The 22956-nt window shown below is 44.8% G+C and overlaps 1 protein-coding gene across 1 annotated transcript in view; it reads left to right on the top strand.

The window, feature by feature from the left end:
• LOC137521987 (phospholipase A2 inhibitor gamma subunit B-like) overlaps positions 1-15892 on the top strand; it is a 69882-nt gene extending 53990 nt beyond the window's left edge. Inside the window, exons 3-5 of the mRNA XM_068241975.1 lie at positions 914-1069; positions 6205-6339; positions 11420-15892. Of these exons, the coding sequence (XP_068098076.1) occupies positions 914-1069; positions 6205-6339; positions 11420-11613 (485 nt within the window). The 3' untranslated portion in view covers positions 11614-15892. The remainder of the gene's footprint in view (positions 1-913; positions 1070-6204; positions 6340-11419) is intronic.
• Positions 15893-22956: the final 7064 nt, after the last annotated feature.

The raw sequence follows: 22956 nt of genomic DNA, 5'->3' as shown, positions 1-22956 counted from the left end.
CCTCAATCCCGCTGATGTCACCAGAAGTGCATTGCACAGGTACAGTCCACGCCTGCACAGTACGCTCCTGGTGAAATTCCAAAAGTGAAGGGGCTGCGGGGCCGGAACATCAGTGAGCGGCTGCGCGGGCACAGGACGTCTGTGGGGGATCATTAGAAGCCCCAGGTAAGTTCAACTCATTTTCCCCGACTCCCCTACAGTATTCCTTTAACCCTTACATCTTTATCATGTACGTTTACCAGAAGCGGCATCAGATAAGTAAGCTGTACACAGCGGAACTGTACAATATTTCTGCAGATCTAAAGGGAACGTAAAGCGAGTAAAATTATTTTAAATAAACACATGATGTACCTGCAAATGAAAGTTACATACTTACCTCGCCATCAGTTCCTCTCAGAAGCTCACCACTTTCTCCTTATAACCATTCCTTTTAGTTCTGACAAGATTTTGTCAGGACTGAAATACATCAGTTGATGTCAGTTATATATCAGTTGCTGTCAGTTATAACTGAAAGGACAACTGATAAGCAAGGTGATCTCCATGTTTCCCTATGGCTCAAGTAGGCGATATCACAGTTTAACAGTGTGCTGACCAGGAAGCTGTTATGGGGTAATGGCCATTTTCAAAATGGAGGACAGAGAATTCTATTGATCACAGTGGACGAACAGGACGCAAGAGAGGAGAAAGAGATTGAGAAGCAGACTACACAGGAGGAGTATGACGTGTGTATGTTTATTGTGACTTGTAATTTTCAGTTCAGGTTTTCTTTAAGCCACTCAGCAGGGGATCAAATACTTCTTTCCCTCCCTGTACCTGAGATGTTGACGCTCACCGGAGGCTGCTGGTGCGATCTGTGCTGTTCTGTTGTTGGTAAGCTCCGCTCACTGTTCTCTACTCCATGCTGTTTTCACAGATAAAGGACAAGTGAAAGCCACAAGGCATGTGGTGAAGACCTGCGGGGAGAAGAAGAACTGCAATCAGACTTACAGCATGTCCTTCAACTCCACCTCCTTATACGCCGCAACCAAGTGCTGCGAAACCAACAAGTGCAAAACAGAGGAGCCTGACTGTGAGTGTAACGTCCGACCGATACCGCCCATACACACTACAATCATTCAGGTCTGGGGCATAAACAGAAAAGAGAGAGAGACATCTGGGCGGTTTTCCATTAGCTTCAATTCTTCTTTTCTGTCACCAACCACTGAGGTGGGAGGATTACTGGTATTTAACCTAATGGGGACTGACGTAGTACGAATCTAAGTCCAGCAGATGGTGCTGCCGCTCTGACTGAACGTAGATTCAATGTCCGCAAAAAACAAAGCGTCCCGCCGCGATCATGCGTACCCGAGATATATATGACAGCTGACATCTCCCCTCAGTGATCAGGAGCCATCGCGCTTGGCCCCTGATCACGTGATCAGCCTAGGTGCACTAAGGGGCCCAAAGTCCTATGAGCACCTTTAGGCTTTACAGGGGTGCTTACAATTTAGCACTCCCCAAAATGCCAGGACAGTAAACACACCCCACAAATGACCCCATTTTGGAAAGTAGACACCCGAAAGTATTCAGAGAGGGGCATGGTGAGTCCGTGGCAGATTTCATTTTGTTTTTTTGGTCACCAGTTAGCAGAAATGGAAACTTTTTTTATTTTATTTTTTTGTCACAAAGTGTAATTTTTCGCTAACTTGTGACAAAAAATAAAATCTTCTATGAACTCACTATGCCTCTTAGTGAATACTTTGGGATGTCTTCTTTCCAAAATGGGGTCATTTGGGGGGTATTTATACTATCCTGGAATTCTAGCCCCTCGTGAAACATGTCAGGTGGTCAGAAAAGTCAGAGATGCTTGAAAATGGGAAAATTCACTTTTGGCACCATAGTTTGTAAACGCTATAACTTTTACCCAAACCAATAAATATACACTTATTGGATTTTTTTTTATCAAAGACATGTAGCACAATACATTTGGACAAAAATGTATATAGAAATTTTACTTTATTTGAAAAATGTCAGCACAGAAAGTAAAAAAAAAATCATTTATTTTACAAAATTCATGTCTTTTTTGATGAATATAATAAAAACTAAAAATCACAGCAGCAATCAAATAGCACCAAAAGAAAGCTGTATTAGTGACAAGAAAAGGAGTAAAAATTCATTTAGGTGGTAGGTTGTATGACCGAGCAATAAACCGTTAAAGCTGCAGTGGTCTGAATGGAAAAAAAGTGTCTGGTCCTTAAGGGGTTTTATGGCTGCAGTCCTTAAGTGGTTAAAGGATACCCGAGGTGACATGTGACATGATGAGATAGACATGTATATGTGCAGTGCCTAGTACACTAATAACTATGCTGTGTTCCTTTTTTCCCTTCTCTGCCTGAAAGAGATATCAGGTATATAAGTTGCTGACTCAGTCCTGACAGGAAGTAACTACAGTGTGACCCTCACTGATAAGAAATTCCATCTATAAAACACTTTCCTAGCAGAAATTGGCTTGTGAGAGCAGGAAAGAGATAAAAAGGGTCAACGGTTCATAGATTTTAGCTCTGGCATACTTCAATGAATGTGTCATTGAACAAAAACAATAAAACAGTTAGAATTTAAAAAGTAGATTTAAACATAAAATAAAACTGTGGAATATCTTAAAAAGTCATTTTTAGGAGAAGGAAGATAGATAAAATTGTTTATTTTTATTAGTTTATTTTCGCCTTGGGTGTCCTTTAAGGGCTGGGACCCATTACATCACATTCGGCAGTGTTTTTGGATCGTTGAGAATGACCACCGATTTCAAGAAACTCTTTGCCAATGAATGTCAATATTTGGGAACCCACTAGAGCTATTGCGATTAGGGATAATCAGAAGCGCAGGTCAAACAGCATTTTGGGAGGATTCGCGCAACAATGTAAAGAACACGAGCGCTGCAAAATCACTTCTGAATCACCTTTCAAATGCGATTTTGCAGTGATTTGGGGCCAATTTTTTTAAAAATAAACTTTTATATTCTTGCATCTGTGGCCCCGCCCCCTGGCAGAAGAGGCCACAGGCATGTCTCTGATCTCTCTTTTGCTAGGGGGCGGGGCTACGAGCGGAGGGCTGACACCAGGACACCCGGTAAGTATAATAAAACTTATTCATGCAGGACAAAAAAACTGAATGAAAATCGGGAGAGCTGTACAGTTTAGTGTACAGCACTTAAAAACTCCAGGAATAGCGGTTGCTATTGTGCTACACACAGCACAGGCATGATTTCAAAGCACTGCAGCAGAGGCGTTCCTATCATTGGGCGCAGGGGGGGGGGTGTGGTGCACCGGGTGACTGACAGGCTAGAGCAGGGATGTCAAACCGGTCCTATGAGGGCCGAGATCCTCACACATTTTTGATATAGCTCAAATGAATTGAAGGGTCTGAATCAGGAAAGGTGTGCTCCATCAGGTAGAACACATTCCTTTTTCTCAGTCCATCCTAAACAATGGCATGGATCTGGCCCTCCAGGCCTGGAGTTCGACACATGTGGGCTAGAGGGTGTCGCCAAGGCCCCCCAGGCACCTACAGAGGCGCAGCAGGAAGGAGGGGGAAGCAGCGCTAGAAGGAGGGGCAGTGGGGCCCGGAACCACCCTCCCTCACCTGGGTCCCCTCCTTCTGCTCTCTCTTCTCCAGAATAGCGCGACAAGGAGGCCCAGCAGGCGCGGCGGGCGGGCAGAGGATTACTCACCTTCTGACTTCCGCGTTCCAAGCGCTGGAACGCAACGTCCCTGTCGTCACAGGGGACAACTATGCTAGCTACACTGGGGGCAACTATACTACCTACACTGGGGGCAACTATACTAACTATACTGCCTACACTGGGGGCAACTATGCTAGCTACACTGGGGGCAACTATACTAACTATACTACCTACACTGGGGGCAACTATACTACCTACAGTGGGGCTATGATAGCTACACTAGGGGAAACTATACTAACTATACTGGGAGCAACTATACTAACTATACTGCCTACACTGGGGGCAACTATACTACCTACACTGGGGGAAACTATACTAACTATACTGCCTACACTGGGGGCAACTATACTACCTACACTGGGGGAAACTATACTAACTATATTACCTATACTGGGGGAAGCTATGCTAGCTACACTGGGGGCAACTATATTACCTATACTGGGGACACCTATACCTGGCATTAACTGCCATGGCACGCGTAGTATACCGCACTGCCTCCTTTCCTTTTTTTTGGGGGGGGGGGGGGGGTCTTATAATACCCAGCAACAGGTGTCAAATGCCCCAGGTATGCCACTGCACTGCAGTGATTCCTAGTGGCTGCCAGGCCTAACACTAAGGGCCCATTGACACTTAAAAAGCGCAAAAAGGGTAGCACTTAACACAACCGTTTTGCGCAGGTGATTTTAGCACGATTAGCGTGGAAAAATCACTGTACACTCCCGCGATTCCCGACGATCAGCGCTTGTGAAAGCACTGTACTGCGATTGCTCAACAAACGTTAAAAAATTTTGCAGGTGACACGTTTTTGCGATTGGTGTTAATCATAAAAGGCCCGCGATCAGCGGCAATTGTGGCAGTGAGATCGCTTTCTATTCTATTGCGAGAAAATGGAAGGTCCGCACCAGTCCAGGGTTCCAAACTTTATTAGGACATATCCATTAAAGAAACATGGATGCAAGCATCAGTTAGCTATGATTAGGAGTCTGAATGGCTCGAAACATGTCAGCTAACTGATGCTTGCATCCATGTTTCTTTAATGGATATGTCCTAATAAAGTTTGGAACCCTGGACTGGTGCGGACCTTCCATTTTCTTGTACTTCTGTGGGCCTGCTGACCTGGTCGTGCACAGCCTCAGGGTCCTGTGGGTTGCAGCGGTGTTCACACACCCAATTGCTATTCTATTGCGCTAGCGCTTCTGCGATTAGCAGGAAGCAGCGATTAGCAGCGCTGTACTGGGCACTTCCGTGTGTCACAGCTGTCCCCTCTGTAATCGAGGGAGTGATCGGCTGTCATAGGCTGAAGCCTTTGAGAACCGATCACGCCGATTGGCTGGCGGGGGGAGGGAGGGAAGGAGGGGGGGGGCGTAAAAAAATAAAAACAAAAATAGTAAAACTTATTAACCTTTTCGGGACCGCGTGCATTAGATCCTACGCCGCACTTGTGGTTGTTCTAGCCTGATGCGGCGTAGGATCTACGCTGGCCCGCAGTTTCCGCTCCCGACGCGATCGTGCGCACCCGGAGGGGGAGATTAAGCTGTCATATGACAGCCGACATCTCCCCCGAGTGATCAGCAGCCATCGCGTATGGCTGCTGATCACGTGATCACTACGATCGCCATCCGATCGTGGTGATCAGTTTGACAGCTGCGGCGGCAGGGGGGAAAAGAAGAGGATCCACTCACCTCCCTGCCGTTCCTGCGATGATTGGCGCCCCCCTCCGCTCTGGCCGGCATCTCCGCTCCGTCTGACGTTAGCGCCGGGTCCCGGCTTGATGACGTCATCAGGCTGCGACCCGGAACTGATCGTCAGACGGAACGGAGATGCCGGCCAGAGAAGAGGGTCCCGTGCGGCTCATCGCTGGAGCCTGGAAGGTAAGTGAAGGTTGATGGCAGAAGGGGGGGCACAGGCCACCATGGGGGGACACAAATCCAGCCAGCCACAGACAGGATCCGGCCGCCTGACCCCCCCAAACGTGCGCACCCCCCTCCCGCGCAAAATGCCTGGTCCTTAAGGGGGGGTAGGCGGCCGGTCCCGAAAAGGTTAAAAAAAAATACATATAAATATTTATGAAAAAAAATAAACATTGGGGGAGCGATCAGACCTCACCAACAGAGAGCTCTGTTGGTGGGGAGAAAAGGAGGGGGGGGGAGAAATCACTTGTGTGCTGAGTTGTGCGGCCCTGCAGCGAACCCTTGAAGCTGCAGTGGCCATTTTTGTGAAAAATTGCCTGGTCTTTAGGGGGGGTAAACCCTGTGGTCCTGAAGTGGTTAAATAGTGCAAGCAACAGAAGGTTACTTGCGCTATTTACGTTAGTGAATCATACCCCTATGTATAAAGAATGTTTTTTGGTTGTTTTCAACGTGCTTTTAATTCGTTTTAGGCTAGGTTCATAGTGGTCAGATGCATAACACACACGTTAAAAATCCGTAAATAGGGGGGGTCATTGTACTGAAACAAGTTATCTCCGCCATCTCTTTCCTTTTCAGTGCTGAAGACCTTAGCAAAGGAGAACAAGATCAGTTGCCCGACCTGCAATGAGCCCAACATAAAGTGCAGCAGCCCCCTCAGCATCACCTGCCTGGGGGAAGAGATGAAGTGTGTCAGCTACGAAAGCAAAGAAGGTGGGTGGACCGCGGCTGTTTCACCGTCCTCTGTGTGGCTGTATGTGTCGGCTTATATTCTAAGCGTAGCCATAGATCACTGCATGTATGAGCAGATAGACCAGGAGACAGATCTGGGGGTTCCTCAAGGCTCTGTCCTTGCCTCCCCCCTCTTTTCCATCTACATTCACGGTCTTGGTAACTTTTGGGTTTCAATACCACTTATATGAGGATGATACACAACTGTACCTCTCAGCCCCAGACTTAACTCCTTCCTCACAAGTGTTCCTGACTGCTTATCTGCCATATCCGCCTTCATGTCCTCCCGCTTCTTAAAGGGAACCAGAGATGAAGCACCCTCATGTATTTTACCATATATATCAGTGGGAACATTGGAGAAATCACCTACCCTGCTCTCTGTTTCATTATTTGCTGTTCAGATTGCTTCTTAACAGCCCTGATAAAATCCCCGACTGAGCATTCAGTCTGGCTTTGTTCATGAATCTTTATAGCTGTGTCTGTCTTCTGTGCTGTCTTTTCAAGCCCAAGCCTGCCCTCTTGTGGCTCTGCTCAGGAATCATTATAGCTCAGTCATTATAGCAAAGCCAGACTGAATGCTCAGTCTGGATTTTATCAGGGCTAAAAAGAAGCAAGCTGAACAGTAAATAATGAAACAGAGAGCAGGATAGGTGTTTTCTCTAATGTTTCCACTGATATATATGGTAAAATACATAAAGTAAGCTTAGTCTCTGGTTCACTTTAAAACTGAATATGAGTAAAACAGAACTAATCATTTTTCCACCATCTCTGGCCACCTCTCTGCCTGAAATAACAATAAATGTTAATAACACTTCCATAACTTAATTTCCCAAAGCACTGTGCTTATGGGTAATATTCAACTCCTCTCTCTCTTTTATTCCTCACATTCACTCCTTAACCAGCTCCTGCCATCTGCAACTCAAAAACATGTCTCGCATCTGAGTTTTTCTCACTCAAAACACAACGAAAATGTTAACCCTGCTGGCGGTTAATTAAAACCGCCAGGGGGCAGCACAGCACTATTTTTAAATTATTATTTTTTTAAACATGTAGCTAGCCTAGCGCTTGCTACATGACAGCCGCTCTGCAGCAGCATCTCTCCCTACCCTCTTCGATCGCCCCGGAAATCCCATTCTGAACGGGATTTCCATTAGGGCTTCCCCCACCGCCATAGCGACGGGCGGGATGACGTCACCGACGTCAAAGGGAGTCCCGATCCACCCCTCAGCGCGGCTAATTAGTGCGGAGCGGCAGCGATCGGAGTGCACACGCAGCTAGCAAAGTGCTAGCTGCGTGTAGCAAAAAAAAAAAAAAAATGATGCAAATCGGCCCAGCAGGGCCTGAGAAATCCTCCTGCGCGGCATACCGTCAGGAAGGTTAGTACATGCTCTTATAATTTCTTGTCTGGACTACTGCAACATACTACTTTGTGGACTACTTTCTAGCAAACTGGCCCCGCTCCAGTCGGTACTGACCTCAGCTGCTCGTCTCATTCATCTCTCTTCCCGCTCTTCCTCTGCTCCTCCTCTCTGCCAAGCTCTTCACTGGCTGCCAATTACCCAGAGGATCTAGCTCAAATTCTTACCCCTAACCTACAAAGCTCTCCACACTCTCTCTCTACCCGGTACATATCCTCACTAATTTCCAGATACCAACCCAACCGCAATCTCAGATCTGCACATGATCTTCTGTTGTCCTCCTCTAGAATCACCTCCTCACATTTACAAGATTTTGCACGCGCTTCACCCCTCCTCTGGAATGCCCTCCCACAACACATCCCTCACTCGCCAACCTTTGTTACCTTTAAACAGTCACTAAAAACTCACTTGTTCCAACAAGCATATGCGCTACCTTAGGCCACTCCCCTTTGTCCTAAGACCAGATTTCACTCCTACTAGGTATCCTAAAACACACTGCCTCTATATATTTGTTGTATACTTCCCCTCGTCTTGTGCCCCCCCCCCCCCATTCCCTTTAAATTGTAAGCAAAGAGAGGACACATAGAGGGGACAATTTTACGCTTGGGGGGCACCAGCCAGGGGTTCGTCGATCGTCGCGATCCTGCTAAATGTCCCTACAGGGCCTCTTTACTGCATTCTGCTATATGTCACTACAGGGCCTCTTTACTGCATTCTGCTATATGTCACTACATGGCCTCTTTACTGCATTCTGCTATATATCACTACAGGGCCTCTTTACTGCATTCTGCTATGTCACTACAGAGCCTCTTTACTGCATTCTACTATACGTCACTACAGGGCCTCTTTACTGCATTCTGCTATATGTCACTACAGGGCCTCTTTACTGCATTCTGATATATGTCACTACAGGGCCTCTTTACTGCATTCTGCAATATGTCACTACAGGGCCTTTTTACTACATTCTGCTATATGTCACTACAGGGCCTCTTTACTTCATTCTGCTATATGTCACTACAGGGCCTCTTTACTGCATTCTACTATATGTCACTACAGGGCCTCTTTACTGCATTCTGCTATATGTCACTACAGGGCCTCTTTACTGCATTCTGCTATATGTCACTACAGGGTCTCTTTACTGCATTCTGCAATATGTCACTACAGGGCCTCTTTACTGCATTCTACTATATGTCACTACAGGGCCTCTTTACTGCATTCTGCTATATGTCACTACAGGGCCCCTTTACTGCATTCTGCTATATGTCACTACAGGGCCCCTTTACTGCATTCTGCTATATGTCACTACAGGGCCTCATTACTGCATTCTGCTGTATGTCACTACAGGGCCTCTTTACTGCATTCTGCTATATGTCACTACAGGGCCTCTTTACTGCATTCTGCTATATGTCACTATAGGGCCTCTTTACTGCATTCTGCTAAATGTCACTACAGGGCCTCTTTACTGCACTCCACTATATGTCACTACAGGGCCTCTTTACTGCATTCTGCTATATGTCACTACAGGACCTCTTTACTGCATTCTGCTATATGTCACTACAGGGTATCTTTACTGCATTCTGCTATATGTCACTACAGGGCCTCTTTACTGCATTATGCTATATGTCACTACAGGGCCTCTTTACTGCATTCTGCTATATGTCACTACAGGGCCTCTTTACTGCACTCCACTATATGTCACTACAGGGCCTCTTTACTGCATTATGCTATATGTCACTACAGGGCCTCATTACTGCATTCTGCTATATGTCACTGCAGGGCCTCTTTACTGCATTATGCTATATGTCACTACAGGGCCTCTTTACTGCACTCCACTATATGTCACTACAGGGCCTCTTTACTGCATTCTGCTATATGTCACTACAGGGCCTCTTTACTGCATTCTGCTATATGTCACTACAGGGCCTCTTTACTGCATTCTACTATATGACACTACAGGGCCTCTTTACTGCATTCTGCTATATGTCACTACAGGGGCCTCTTTACTGCATTCTGCTATATGTCACTATATGGCCTCTTTACTGCATTCTGCTATATGTCACTACAGGGCCTCTTTACTGCATTCTTCTATATGTCACTACAGGGCCTCTTTACTGCATTCTGCTATATGTCACTACAGGGCCTCTTTACTGCATTCTTCTATATGTCACTACAGGGCCTCTTTACTGCATTCTACTGTATGTCACTACAGGGCCTCTTTACTGCATTCTGCTATATGCCACTACAGGGCCTCTTTACTGCATTCTACTATATGTCATTACAGGGCCTCTTTACTGCATTCTGCTATATGTCGCCACAGGGCCTCTTTACTGCATTCTGCTATATGTCACTACAGGGCCTCTTTACTGCATTCTGCTATATGTCACTACAGGGCCATTTTTACTGCATTCTACTATATGTCACTACAGGGCCTCTTTACTGCATTCTGCTATATGTCACTACAGGGCCTCTTTACTTCATTTTGCTATATGTCACTACAGGCCTCTTTACTGCATTCTGCTATATGTCACTACAGGGCCTCTTTACTGCATTCTACTGTATGTCACTACAGGGCCTCTTTACTGCATTATGCTATATGTCACTACAGGGCCTCTTTACTGCATTCTGCTATATGTCACTACAGGCCTCTTTACTGCATTCTGCTATATGTCACTACAGGGCCTCTTTACTGCATTCTGCTATATATCACTACAGGGCCTCTTTACTGCATTCTGCTATATGTCACTACAGGGCCTCTTTACTGCATTCTGCTATATGTCACCACAGGGCCTCTTTACTGCATTCTGCTCTATGTCACTACAGGGCCTCTTTACTGCATTCCGCTAAATGCCACTACAGGGCCTCTTTATTGCATTCTGATATATGTCACTACAGGGCCTCTTTACTGCATTCTGCTACATGTCACTACAGGGCCTCTTTACTGCATTCTGCTATATGTCACTACAGGGCCTCTTTACTGCATTCTACTGTATGTCACTACAGGGCCTCTTTACTGCATTCTGCTATATGTCACTACAGGCCTCTTTACTGCATTCTGCTATATGTCACTACAGGGCCTCTTTACTGCATTCCGCTAAATGCCACTACAGGGCCTCTTTATTGCATTCTGATATATGTCACTACAGGGCCTCTTTACTGCATTCTGCTATATGTCACTACAGGGCCTCTTTACTGCATCTTGCTATATGTCACTACAGGGCCTCTTTACTGCATTCTGCTATATGTCACTACAGGGCCTCTTTACTGCATTCTATTATATGTCACTACAGGGCCTCATTACTGCATTCTGCTATATGTCACTACAGGGCCTCTTTACTGCATTCTGCTATATGTCACTACAGGGCCTCTTTACTGCATTCTGCTACATGTCACTACAGGGCCTCTTTACTGCATCTTGCTATATGTCACTACAGGGCCTCTTTACTGCATTCTGCTATATGTCACTACAGGGCCTCTTTACTGCATTCTATTATATGTCACTACAGGGCCTCATTACTGCATTCTGCTATATGTCACTACAGGGCCTCTTTACTGCATTCTGCTATATGTCACTACAGGGCCTCTTTACTGCATTCTATTATATGTCACTACAGGGCCTCTTAACTTTCTGTGTGTTTTATTTTCAGGAGGCGCTGCAAGTACCAAGCACCAATGGAAGGGCTGCGCGACAGACAACGTGTGTACGATGCAGAACATGTCCACCCTGCCGATGGGCCACATTCTGGAGACACGGTTCCAGTGCAGCCATGCTCCGCCCCTCCTGTCCGTGCTGCTGCTTCCTGTGGCTTTCGGCCTGGCCATGCTGAAGCTCCTCCTGTAAGAGCGAAACGCGGAGACGCCAAGCAGAGTGTCCGGCGCCGATCCTCCCTCCGGCTGGAGAAGATGCGCCGCATTGCCGAGATGTACCAAGCGTTACCGCGCAGGGCAATGCATGCTCCTACACTGTATATTTCCAGAGCCACCTCTATCTATCAGCTCCGATTACTTCTCCTTCTATGTATGTCCATAATGTGCAGTCCAATATATATCTATACCCACAGGCAGAAACCAGGGAACCTGTATAACTCAACACAAATCCGGGGGCATCCTAGAGGGACTTGATGTAACACAAATGCATGGCTATCTTAGTAAAAAGAACAAAAAATATACAAAAAAAAAACCTGCTGTGATACATTTACACTTCCAGAAACACGACATTGCGGCAGGAGAAGGCCGGGCGCCATCTTGGACGTTTTGTGGCGCAAGGGAAACACTTAAAATGGGGTGATGCTGGTGGGCAACTTTTCTATCAACAAATTCACCTTTTCTCTATGACATTTCTCAAAGAAAGGGCAAACGTCGCCCTGGGGAGGCCACAAAATGGGCATGTTTTACTAAATACACATTTTGGATTAATATCACCCAAAATGATCTTTCATGATTACGTCGGGTGACAGTTTATCCTTGGTCAGTGCACAGATGAGCTGTTCAGCCCTCTGCCAAACCGCCCATTCTGCTTTAGGAGGGAGGAGGGGGAGCGCAGGTCTGCGGCTACAGCTGTAGGGGGAGCTATGGTAGAAGTCAGAAAAGTGGGGTATAACTTGGCAGATTGTACTAATTGAAAATATTCAAAATATAACGTGTGTACATACCTTAAAAGACCACCATCTTGAACAATTGTAAAATTTAAAATACATGTAAACATATACAATTAAGAAGTACGTTTCTCCCTGAGTAAAATGAGCCATAAATTACTTTTCTCCTATGTTGCTGTCACTTACAGTAGGTAGTAGAAATCTGAGAGAAGTGACAGGTTTTGGACTAGTTCATCTCTTCATGGGGGATACTCAGCATTTCATATATTCTTTACAAAGTTTCTCCCTGAAAAGGATTTATATAGAAATGCTGGCCAGCCTCCCTGCTCCCTTTTTTGGCAGTCAGACACAGCAACAGCCATTCACTTAGCGCTTTTGAAAAGAAAGAAAACTCTGAGGACCCCCCCATGAACAGATAGGCTAGTCCAAAACTGGTCGGTTCTGTCAGATTTTTACTACCTACTGTAAGTGACAGCAACATAGGAAAAAGGTAATTTATAGCTCATTTACCTCTGCCGAGGTAAGCATCTGACTTTTACTCCTGTGGAGCTCACAGCTTTGCGTTAAGAACAGTTGGATGAAGGCTTGCCACCGAGAATTTTTGGAAATGAGAAAAAGGAGAGGCGAGATTAAAAAGAGGTGCAAGCCATACAGTTTGGGTGCCCTCATGCCCTAGGCACATGCCCAGGTTGCCCTAAGGGTGACCCGCCTAAAAGTATGTACGTTCCTTAGATTTTCATTGCCTGAAATGGCAGCTTGTCAACCTCTTGGGTGAGAAATCTGATGTGAGTCTCCGATGTTGTCGTTTATGATCTGACAAGCGGGGACACTAATACGTGGCCCCACTGCTCTTCTACTCTTATCCTGTGGGGTGCCCCTAGCTTATCTAATACCCAGGGGTTTCCATTGTTCATCCTACCACCTTCCTTCTACAGAGAGACGAACAGGCTGTGGGGCAAAGAGCTGACCGGTAAATCTGTGTACTGACCATATCTAAACTATCACCCAAACCAATCATGAATGATTCTTTCAGATGATGAGAATGTCAAGTATGTGTGTAGTTTCTGGCATCTCTGGAGAACTCCCGGCAACTCCACACGGTATATCCTAACCGATCCAACAAATCTGAGCATTGCCTGCTATGACATAGTGAAAAAAAAATGAAGACAGCCCTTACCTGAGTCATATCAGAACACAGTGGGGATTGCAAAACGGCGGTCATAATTTGCCAGTTGTGAAATGTCTACAATGAAAAAAAAACGTACGCATGAACTCAGCTTTGCATAAATCTCTTTTTTATTTTCCTTTACATGTTGTGGATGCTGCCTGTGATCGCAGTCACACAACCATGACACCCGCCAACCTCACAGCAGTCCCGACTACGATCTGATGTTACTCAGGTCAGGCTGGCCACTCCTAACCGTTTCATAGAAGACAATTCTTAAAGCGTACCTGAGATGGGCATGAAATAAAAAATACACATACCTAGTCGCTCCCTTGAAGTCCTTCTGCGCCATCTAGATCTTCGGCAATCAACCCTGCAAAGTCCTCCAGTCGGCGCAGGTGCAGTCTGGCCGCGCACGCTCGCCCATTGCGCTCCTGTTGCCAGTAGTACTACGCAGTTGCAGATCGCTCCCGGCCATGGGATGGAGACGGGAACGCGCGCGGCCAGGCCACCCAAGCGCGGTACACACTAGACTGGAGGACTTTGCGGGGCGGATTACCAAGAATCTAGATGGCACAGAAAGACTTTGAGGGAGTGACTAGCCTGGAGGAGGCTGGAGGAAGCCCCAGGTATCTATATTTTTTCTTATATTACCATCTGGGGTTCCCTTTAAACTAATACTAAAGTGACTGTGAAAAAGAAACTCACCTATGAGGAGGGAAGACTCTAGATTCCATAAATCCTTGCCAGTTTTCTCTCTCTCCCGGTGAAATTATTGGTCGAAAACACCTTTGGTAATCCTCGCCAAGGCTTCAGAAGTCCTGGCATCCCTGAGCACTCCTGAAAACCCACAGATCCGTCCTGGCACAGACAATGGCGTAACAATAGAAGCTGCAGCCACAGCACCCGTGGGGGCCCTATGGGGCCCGCTCAGGGCAGTTTTGTGGGGCACACATTGGTGGAGAAGAGGGACAGTCCCCCCCCTTAACTTGGGCTCTCCCCTCAGCACTTCCCTCCAGCAACAATCAGTAGCAGCAGGCGGCGGCAGGAATACCTCCATGCGTTCCACGTGCCGGAGGTTCCGCTCTCTAAGTGTCTGACGCTACTTCCTGTTCAAACAGGAAGTAGCATGAGGCACTTAGAGATTGGACCTCCCAGTGGATGGAGATATGTGTTCCTGTCCGCCGCCGCTGATAGATTCTGGAGGGGAGTGCTGAGGGGAGAGCCCGAGGTGAGGGAGGGCGGAGTGTTCCCCCCTCCCCGCCGACGTGTGGCAATGCTCTCCCCTCATGCTGCGACCCCTTCTGCCCCCCAAAACGGCCCTCATCGGCCCCAGGGGGGGCATCCAAATTTTTGCAGGGGGGGCCCGGCATTTTCTAGTTACGCCCCTGGGTACAGGGGAGTCCCGGCTTGCGCAGCACAGATGCATCTGTCTTCGGAAGCTCTTAGGGATGCAAGTACTTCAAAAAGCCTTCGGAGGGCTTAAATCCATTAGAAACTTCAATAGAGTTATCTCGTTTGAGATAAGTGCTGCTTTTGGCCTCACTCAGCAGAACTCGTTGTGCTGTAAATTCTTGGAATGCTTTAATCCCTCTCCCTAGCAGAGAACATAGAAACTGAAAGCAGAAGTCCTCTGTTATTGTCTCACACTGCCCCCTAGTGACAAGTGGCCATAAATACACATTACAGCAGCACTAATTAGAAGCAGGGAAATGTTACAAATAAGAAAAAAAATGTATGCTAAAATAAATTGGCCTGGAGCATTTGCAAGCCTCTGAATAAATTGGCTGCTAAAGGGTTAAAGAGAAGCAGGTCTGGTTTGTTGGGTCGCCTATGAAATCCCCCACTGGAGATACCTGGAGATCTCTGGAGAGGCCTTCAGTAAAGAGGACCCAATGATACGAGATGGTTAAGGGTCATCAGCTTGCTCACGCTATTTATTGCTCTTTGTCTTGTCAAAGGTGTATATTTTCCTGGGAATGTACTATAATAGTTAATCATTTTGGTAGAGTGTATATAATGATGGTGGTATAATCGATAAGCTCTCCAGATGCAATGCCGCTAGTCCCAGCATGCCCACGTACCCTCAGCAGCAATGTATCAATCCCCCCCCCCCCCCCTCCTCTCTCACAGACCGAGCATGCTGGGACATCTGCCGCCCCCTCCTGGACAACCTGAGGTCTCTCTTGTCCCTGCTTCAGACTGTGAGCCCTGAGACAGGCGTGGCTACTGTTATATAAAGGGCGGTAGTGTGTAACTTCTTGCTGACTGCAGCTGCATTTTGTCTTTTTTTTCTTTCTTCCTTCTTTCTTTTTCCTTAAAGGACAATACATTAAATTATTAAATACATTTTTAAAGAACGTCTACGTGTCATTTTTGTCGCTATTTACAAACAAACCAGCAGAATTCTATTTTTGTTCATTACAAGCTCAACTACTCACACATACCTCTTTTTGAGATAAGAAAAAGGGATGCATTAAGACACGCCCCTGCCACACCCCTAACCACGCCCCTAGTCATGCATGCCACTAATAAAATCATAAGCAAAACATTTTAGAATTCAAATCACACTGGACCTTTCCATCATCATTAGTTCCATAGCTCCCAACTGTCCCTCTTTTGGAGGGATAGTCCCACTTTGGGAACCAAATCCGTCTGTCCCTCTTTCTTCCTCATTTGTCCCTCTTTCAGGACTCTTGTACAGATCTAGGAGAATATATGTATTTTTCTACTGCAAAATGTGTTTAACTGACTCTCAACTTTATCCCCATCCTGTAAAATAACATAGTTTTTAATTTTGAATTGTTAATATGAAGGGAAATAAACCAGGATAGAAAGTACCAGTGTGGTTTGAATTATAAAACAACATTCTTTCTTATAAAATCTTCATAGTACGCTTGATTAGGGGAGAGTAAAGGCCGTGGTTAGAGGCGTGGCATGGGTGTGGCTTTAATGTCCCTCTTTCTGCTCTGAAAAAGTTGACAGGTATGTTAGTTCTTTTTCATATTAAGATTTAAAAATAAGAAATATATCAATTTGAAGGATGGGAATAAAGTTTAGACAATCAAACAGTTTTTTTTTTCAGTAGAAAAATACACATTTTTACACAGATCTTTACAACAGTCCTGAAAGAGGGACAAATGAGGAAGAAAGAGGGACAGAGGAATTTGGCCACCAAAGAGGGACTGTCCCTCCAAAAAAGGAACAGTTGCGAGCTCTGCTCACAGGGTGACAATATACAGAACCATTTATACACTAGAGCTGCGACATGCCAAGCGAAATGGTTGCCAATTGTTGGATCTAATAATGCTAGATACACACTATGGCCTGGTGCACACCAAAAACCGCTAGCAGATCCGCAAAATGCTAGCAGATTTTGAAACGCTTTTTCTTATTTTTCTGCAGCGTTTCAGCTAGCATTTTGCGGTTTTGTGTAGCGGTTTTGGTGTAGTAGATTTCATGTATTGTTACAGTAAAGCTGTTACTGAACAGCTACTGTAACAAAAAACGCCTGGCAAACCGCTCTGAAGTGCCGTTTTTCAGAGCGGTTTGCGGTTTTCCCATACTTAACATTGAGGCAGAAACGCATCCGCAATCCAAAATCTGCAGCAGCCCGGGAGTATGCGTTTCTGCAAAACGCCTCCCGCTCTGGTGTGCACCAGCCCATTGAAATACATTACCCTAGCGGATCCGCACCCGCAAGCAGATCGCAAACCGCAGCGGAAACGCTCCGGTGTGCACTAGGCCTAGGACATTTTCTGGCAGATTTACTGTCAGATCGATTATTTTCACCATGCTCAATCTGATTTCCGATCAATTTTCGATAGAAGTGAACAGAAAACTCTCGGAAATCGATCGAAAAAGAATCGAAACTCAGATCGGACATGTTGGAAATAATCTATCTGCCAGAAAATCTCATAGTGTGTACCTAGTATAATGCATGCTGGTTACAGAAGCTTCTAGTAGTCTGTACAGGTAGGCCAGTAGCGCATACCTCCCAACTTTTTGAGATGAGAAAAAGGGACACTTAAGCCATGCCCCTGCCACACCTCTGGCTACGCCCTCACCACACCTCTAGTTACGCATACCATAAAGATTTAATAAGAAACATGTTGTTTTATAATTCAAACCACACTTGTCCTTTCTATTCTGGTTCATTTCCTTCATAGTAACATTTTAAAATGAGTAATATATCAATTTAAAGGTTGGGAATAAAGTTTAGAGTCAATCAAACACATTTTTAGTATAGAAATATATATATATACATAGAAAGAGGGACAAAGTCCTGAAAGAGGGACAAATGAGGGTGAAAGAGGGACAGAGGGAGAGGGCTCCTAAAAAGGGACTGTCCCTCCGAAAAAGGGACAGTTGGGAGCTATGGTAGCGTGCATCAAAAAAGGGCACCTGGAAAAAAGGGCGCGGGATATAGCCGAAATTATAGGTTGTAATGTAAAACAATATTTTCGTTTATAGCTTATAAACCAAAATATAGAGCTAAATCAGTTCAATAAACGGAAATGAAACGGCAAAATACCGTCTATAACAACAAACGAATTCGGAAATGAAGCGTCAAATAGCGTCTATAACAAAAAAAAACAATATTTACACTTGTATTAAAGGGATACTATCGATTTAACCTGAGTTTGAGAGAGTTCCTGAAGTGCTGGTAAATAATGATGTAAACATTTAATTTGCTCACTGTGACAAATTCCCAGTAGTGTACACCAGTGTTTCTCAACATTTTATTAGTATGTACCCCTTTTAAAACCCTGTACTCGCCAAGTACCCCCTAGCATAGTAAACATTATCGCAAGTACCCCTTGACAAATATATGTATGTATCATATTACATGATAATTGGTTCTAAACAATTTCCAAGCATTTACTATTGCTTTTATTTAGCTAAATTACTAATTTGGTGTTTAAATGAGATTTATCATTTTCTAAAACTCTAAATTTGTTATTCTTGGTTAAGTATAGCAAGGCTGAGTACCCCCTGGAACCATCAGAAGTACCTCCTGGGGTACACGTACCGCATGTTGAGAACCTAGGGTGTACACCAACATACAAGACACATATTGTAATTGGTGACAAAATGATACAAACATACAACATTGGTAATGACAGTGATAAAAGTAAGTAGCATGATAAATAAAACGTATCATGATTTCCAAGACACAAAAGGGGGAGAGAGCCCTGCCCTTGTGAGCTAATATCTAAAGGGAATGGGGGGGGGGGGGGGGGGGAAACAAGAGGAGGGGTAGTATGCAGCAGTTATATACAGTAGAGGCAGTGGGCCATATGCAATTCAAAAAGTGGGTGAACAAGTACTAAGAAAATTATTTTGAGTATTTTCTTGCTTTCTGGTTGCTTAAAGGGATTTTATTGAAAAGTTAAAGAATATAACCTAGGAGAAAACTCAGGATAAAAAGTGAATTGCATATGGGCCAGTGTGTTTTAGGATACCTAGTAGGAGTGCAATCTGGTCTTAGGACAAAGGAAAGTGGCTTAATGTAGCGCTTATGCTTGTCGGAACACGAGTTTTTAGAGAGCATTTAAAGGGACTCCGAGCAGTGCAGAAACTATGGAAAGATGGATATCATTTTAAAGCTCTCTTTCTCCTCTTTCCAATGATATATAAACCGCCACCCTATACCTTTTAGTTTTTGCTATTTTCGCTATCGAAATTGCCGCGGCCGCGACTTTGATCGCGAAAATAGAGAAAACTAAAAGGCGTAGGGCGACGATTTAGGTGTCGCCAGAAAGAGGAGAAAGAGAGCTTTAAAATGATACCCATCTTTCCATAGTTATATTGTATTACACAGGGCGACTTTTTTTTCAAAGTCAGCAGCTCCATTCAGCAGAAAAAATCGTCCTGTGTAATACAATGTAACCATGGAAAGATGCAAATAGCAAGAGAGAGCACTGCACTCAAAAACCCTTTTGTGTGTGCTAGAGCACCAAAAAACCATGAGCTAAAGGAAGAATATGCTCATAGACACAGCACCACACAACTATATATATATAATAGAAAAATGTCACAATTTTATTGATTAATTGTATACTTCCAAAAAGATAATAAAAACACTAAAAACAAGCCACCACAGTCAATTGGCATATAACAATATCAAGTAATGCTCATAACAATAATTGGCCATCATATTGATTCTAAAATAGTATAAGGTAGAAAAAAATGGTGTGGCTATGCTCAAACTGAGCATGCCCCCATTTGAACCCGGGTTCAGTACCTCTCAAGGAACAATATATAATAAAGTGCATATATTAGTGCAAATGGTGCATACAAAACAATCAGTGACCATATACAATGTAGAATATATATATCTCAATAGTGCAAAAATAATGACCAGAAACCTGGAGGAAAAGATGGCAGGAGGAACGTTTGGGAGAGACAGAAAGTGGGCAAGATACAGTGGAGTGAGGCAGAGGGATACTTATCCGGTATGGATGGCCAAGACAGGAGCTCGTGGTGGCTGAAAAGAGGCCCTCGGTGGACTACTCCACCGGTTCCGCGGCCGTCACGCCGCTTTTTCAAGAGTGCGAGGGGTTCTCCGTGAAGGTACAGCGTGTAACGCTGTTTAAGTACAGGAAGCTGAATACGTCGCGTGTGCGCCATCAAGGACGTCACACGCGGCGTGAATGGGCGTGGCTAGTGGATGGAGGCAATGTGGGTTCCGGAGAGACCAGACTGGAGCGCACAAAGAGGAAGTGAGAGGACGCAGAGTGAGGAAGTGTCCACGCTGGAGCGCATACAGAAGACGTAAGTATAAAAGAAACACCAGACGGAGAAAAAAGCCACATAGGAGCGCATTAGAGGAAGTAAGTATATAGGCAATAGGTAATACATAACAAAACTATAATATATATCAAAGAGGAAATATCCATCATTGACTATACATATAATCATCCAAAAGTATATCAATTTACATCAGGGGAGACAATAATCTATCAATTCATTTTTACCCCAAGCCACATCAAAAATCATAGGAATACCCCAATCATATCATAAGGGACAATATTGTATGGATACTCGCCCTCAGGGAGCACCCACATAAGGGGAACCCCAGAAAAGAGGGGGGACCCAGAGAGCAATGAGTAACAGGTTGGCACCCTGTAAAAATAGAAAATATACAGATATATAAACAGTATATATGAAAAATGCTGGATCCATGTACAGTTCAAAATCCATATTGCACCAATAGGATCGATTCCATTTATGTAGTTCCACAGGGATAAACAGCGGCGTAAAATGTCAAAAAAGCGCGACGTACAAAAATTCATTGATGAAGGTCCAATGAGTCCAATAAAGTGATTACGAGTCCACAAGGGTCCAATATATGCATAAACAAGAGTACAATATGCTGTAGAATACACGAGGTCACAATATATATGAACAATCAGTTTATCATCCACGCGTGGCCTCTGATTGATAAGTTCCGTTCTCCTCTTGTTTTTGGCAGAAAAGAAGGCTTGTTTGACCACTTTTTTAGGATATCCACGCTCCAGAAATCTCTGCTGTAGCTGTGTTGCTTGTCGCAGTGGGTTTCCTATACAAATCAGTGGCTAAAGTACCATCCTCATATATCTGGATCGACAGGTCCAAAAATTCAGCTCGTGAGGGAGACATCTGAGTAGTTGTAACAAAAAGGTATGAAGATCTGAGTATGTGTGATCCTCCATCTCTAAGAAATATTTCACTGTAGAAAGAGCCAGTTCATGTGAGATACAGGTGTACAATGATTCCACATCACAGGTGAGTAGTAGCGTTCCTGACGGTACTCGTAGGTCCTCCAGGATCCTAAGAAGATCCATACTATCCCTGAGATAAGAATCGAGAGCAGTGTGGACTCGTTCTCAGACTCAGCAAGCAAGTCCATCAAATCTCTGAGGGCTTGTCGATCCACATCACTTAAGTTTGGTTCACACTCAGTTGAAGAATGAAAGTATTTCCTGAAAGCAAGTTTTTCGGACAGGTTAATGATACTCAATACATTGGTCTCGAGTGGTCCCACACCTTCCTGCGTTTCAGATGTTGAGGTGTGCGCAAAAGATCCCTTAGTCTGTTTACGCCTGCGGCCCCCCCGTCTGGTTCTCCTTCGGTGTCGCTGGATAAAAAATCCTCACTTTGTGTATCGGAATGATCAATGTTATTTTGTCCGCTAGGGTTCCTAGGTAATGGTTTATTTGGTCTGGGATTGCTTGGATCATATTGAGGTTTGGGGTTACCTCCTTTTCCCCTCCATCATTGAGGGGAAAAGGAGGAAGTTTGAGCGTGACAGACATGACTTTGATATGGGTAATGCATACAGATGGACACATAGAGGGAATACTAGACGGTTTAGACCCAGGCCCAGACATCCACCTAGAGGTGGTAACCCCAAACCTCAATATGATCTAAGCAATCCCAGACCAAATAAACCATTACCTAGGAACCCTAGCGGACAAAATAACATTGATCATTCCGATACACAAAGTGAGGATTTTTTATCCAGCGACACCGAAGGAGAACCAGACGGGGGGGCCGCAGGCGTAAACAGACTAAGGGATCTTTTGCGCACACCTCAACATCTGAAACGCAGGAAGGTGTGGGACCACTCGAGACCAATGTATTGAGTATCATTAACCTGTCCGAAAAACTTGCTTTCAGGAAATACTTTCATTCTTCAACTGAGTGTGAACCAAACTTAAGTGATGTGGATCGACAAGCCCTCAGAGATTTGATGGACTTGCTTGCTGAGTCTGAGAACGAGTCCACACTGCTCTCGATTCTTATCTCAGGGATAGTATGGATCTTCTTAGGATCCTGGAGGACCTACGAGTACCGTCAGGAACGCTACTACTCACCTGTGATGTGGAATCATTGTACACCTGTATCTCACATGAACTGGCTCTTTCTACAGTGAAATATTTCTTAGAGATGGAGGATCACACATACTCAGATCTTCATACCTTTTTGTTACAACTACTCAGATGTCTCCCTCACGAGCTGAATTTTTGGACCTGTCGATCCAGATATATGAGGATGGTACTTTAGCCACTGATTTGTATAGGAAACCCACTGCGACAAGCAACACAGCTACAGCAGAGATTTCTGGAGCGTGGATATCCTAAAAAAGTGGTCAAACAAGCCTTCTTTTCTGCCAAAAACAAGAGGAGAACGGAACTTATCAATCAGAGGCCACGCGTGGATGATAAACTGATTGTTCATATATATTGTGACCTCGTGTATTCTACAGCATATTGTACTCTTGTTTATGCATATATTGGACCCTTGTGGACTCGTAATCACTTTATTGGACTCATTGGACCTTCATCAATGAATTTTTGTACGTCGCGCTTTTTTGACATTTTACGCCGCTGTTTATCCCTGTGGAACTACATAAATGGAATCGATCCTATTGGTGCAA

This window comes from Hyperolius riggenbachi, chromosome 6 (genome assembly GCF_040937935.1).
Source record: "Hyperolius riggenbachi isolate aHypRig1 chromosome 6, aHypRig1.pri, whole genome shotgun sequence".
Taxonomy (NCBI): Eukaryota; Metazoa; Chordata; class Amphibia; order Anura; family Hyperoliidae; genus Hyperolius; species Hyperolius riggenbachi.
The sequence above is the reverse complement of the archived record's forward strand: the minus strand, read 5'-3'. Positions and strand labels throughout refer to the sequence as shown.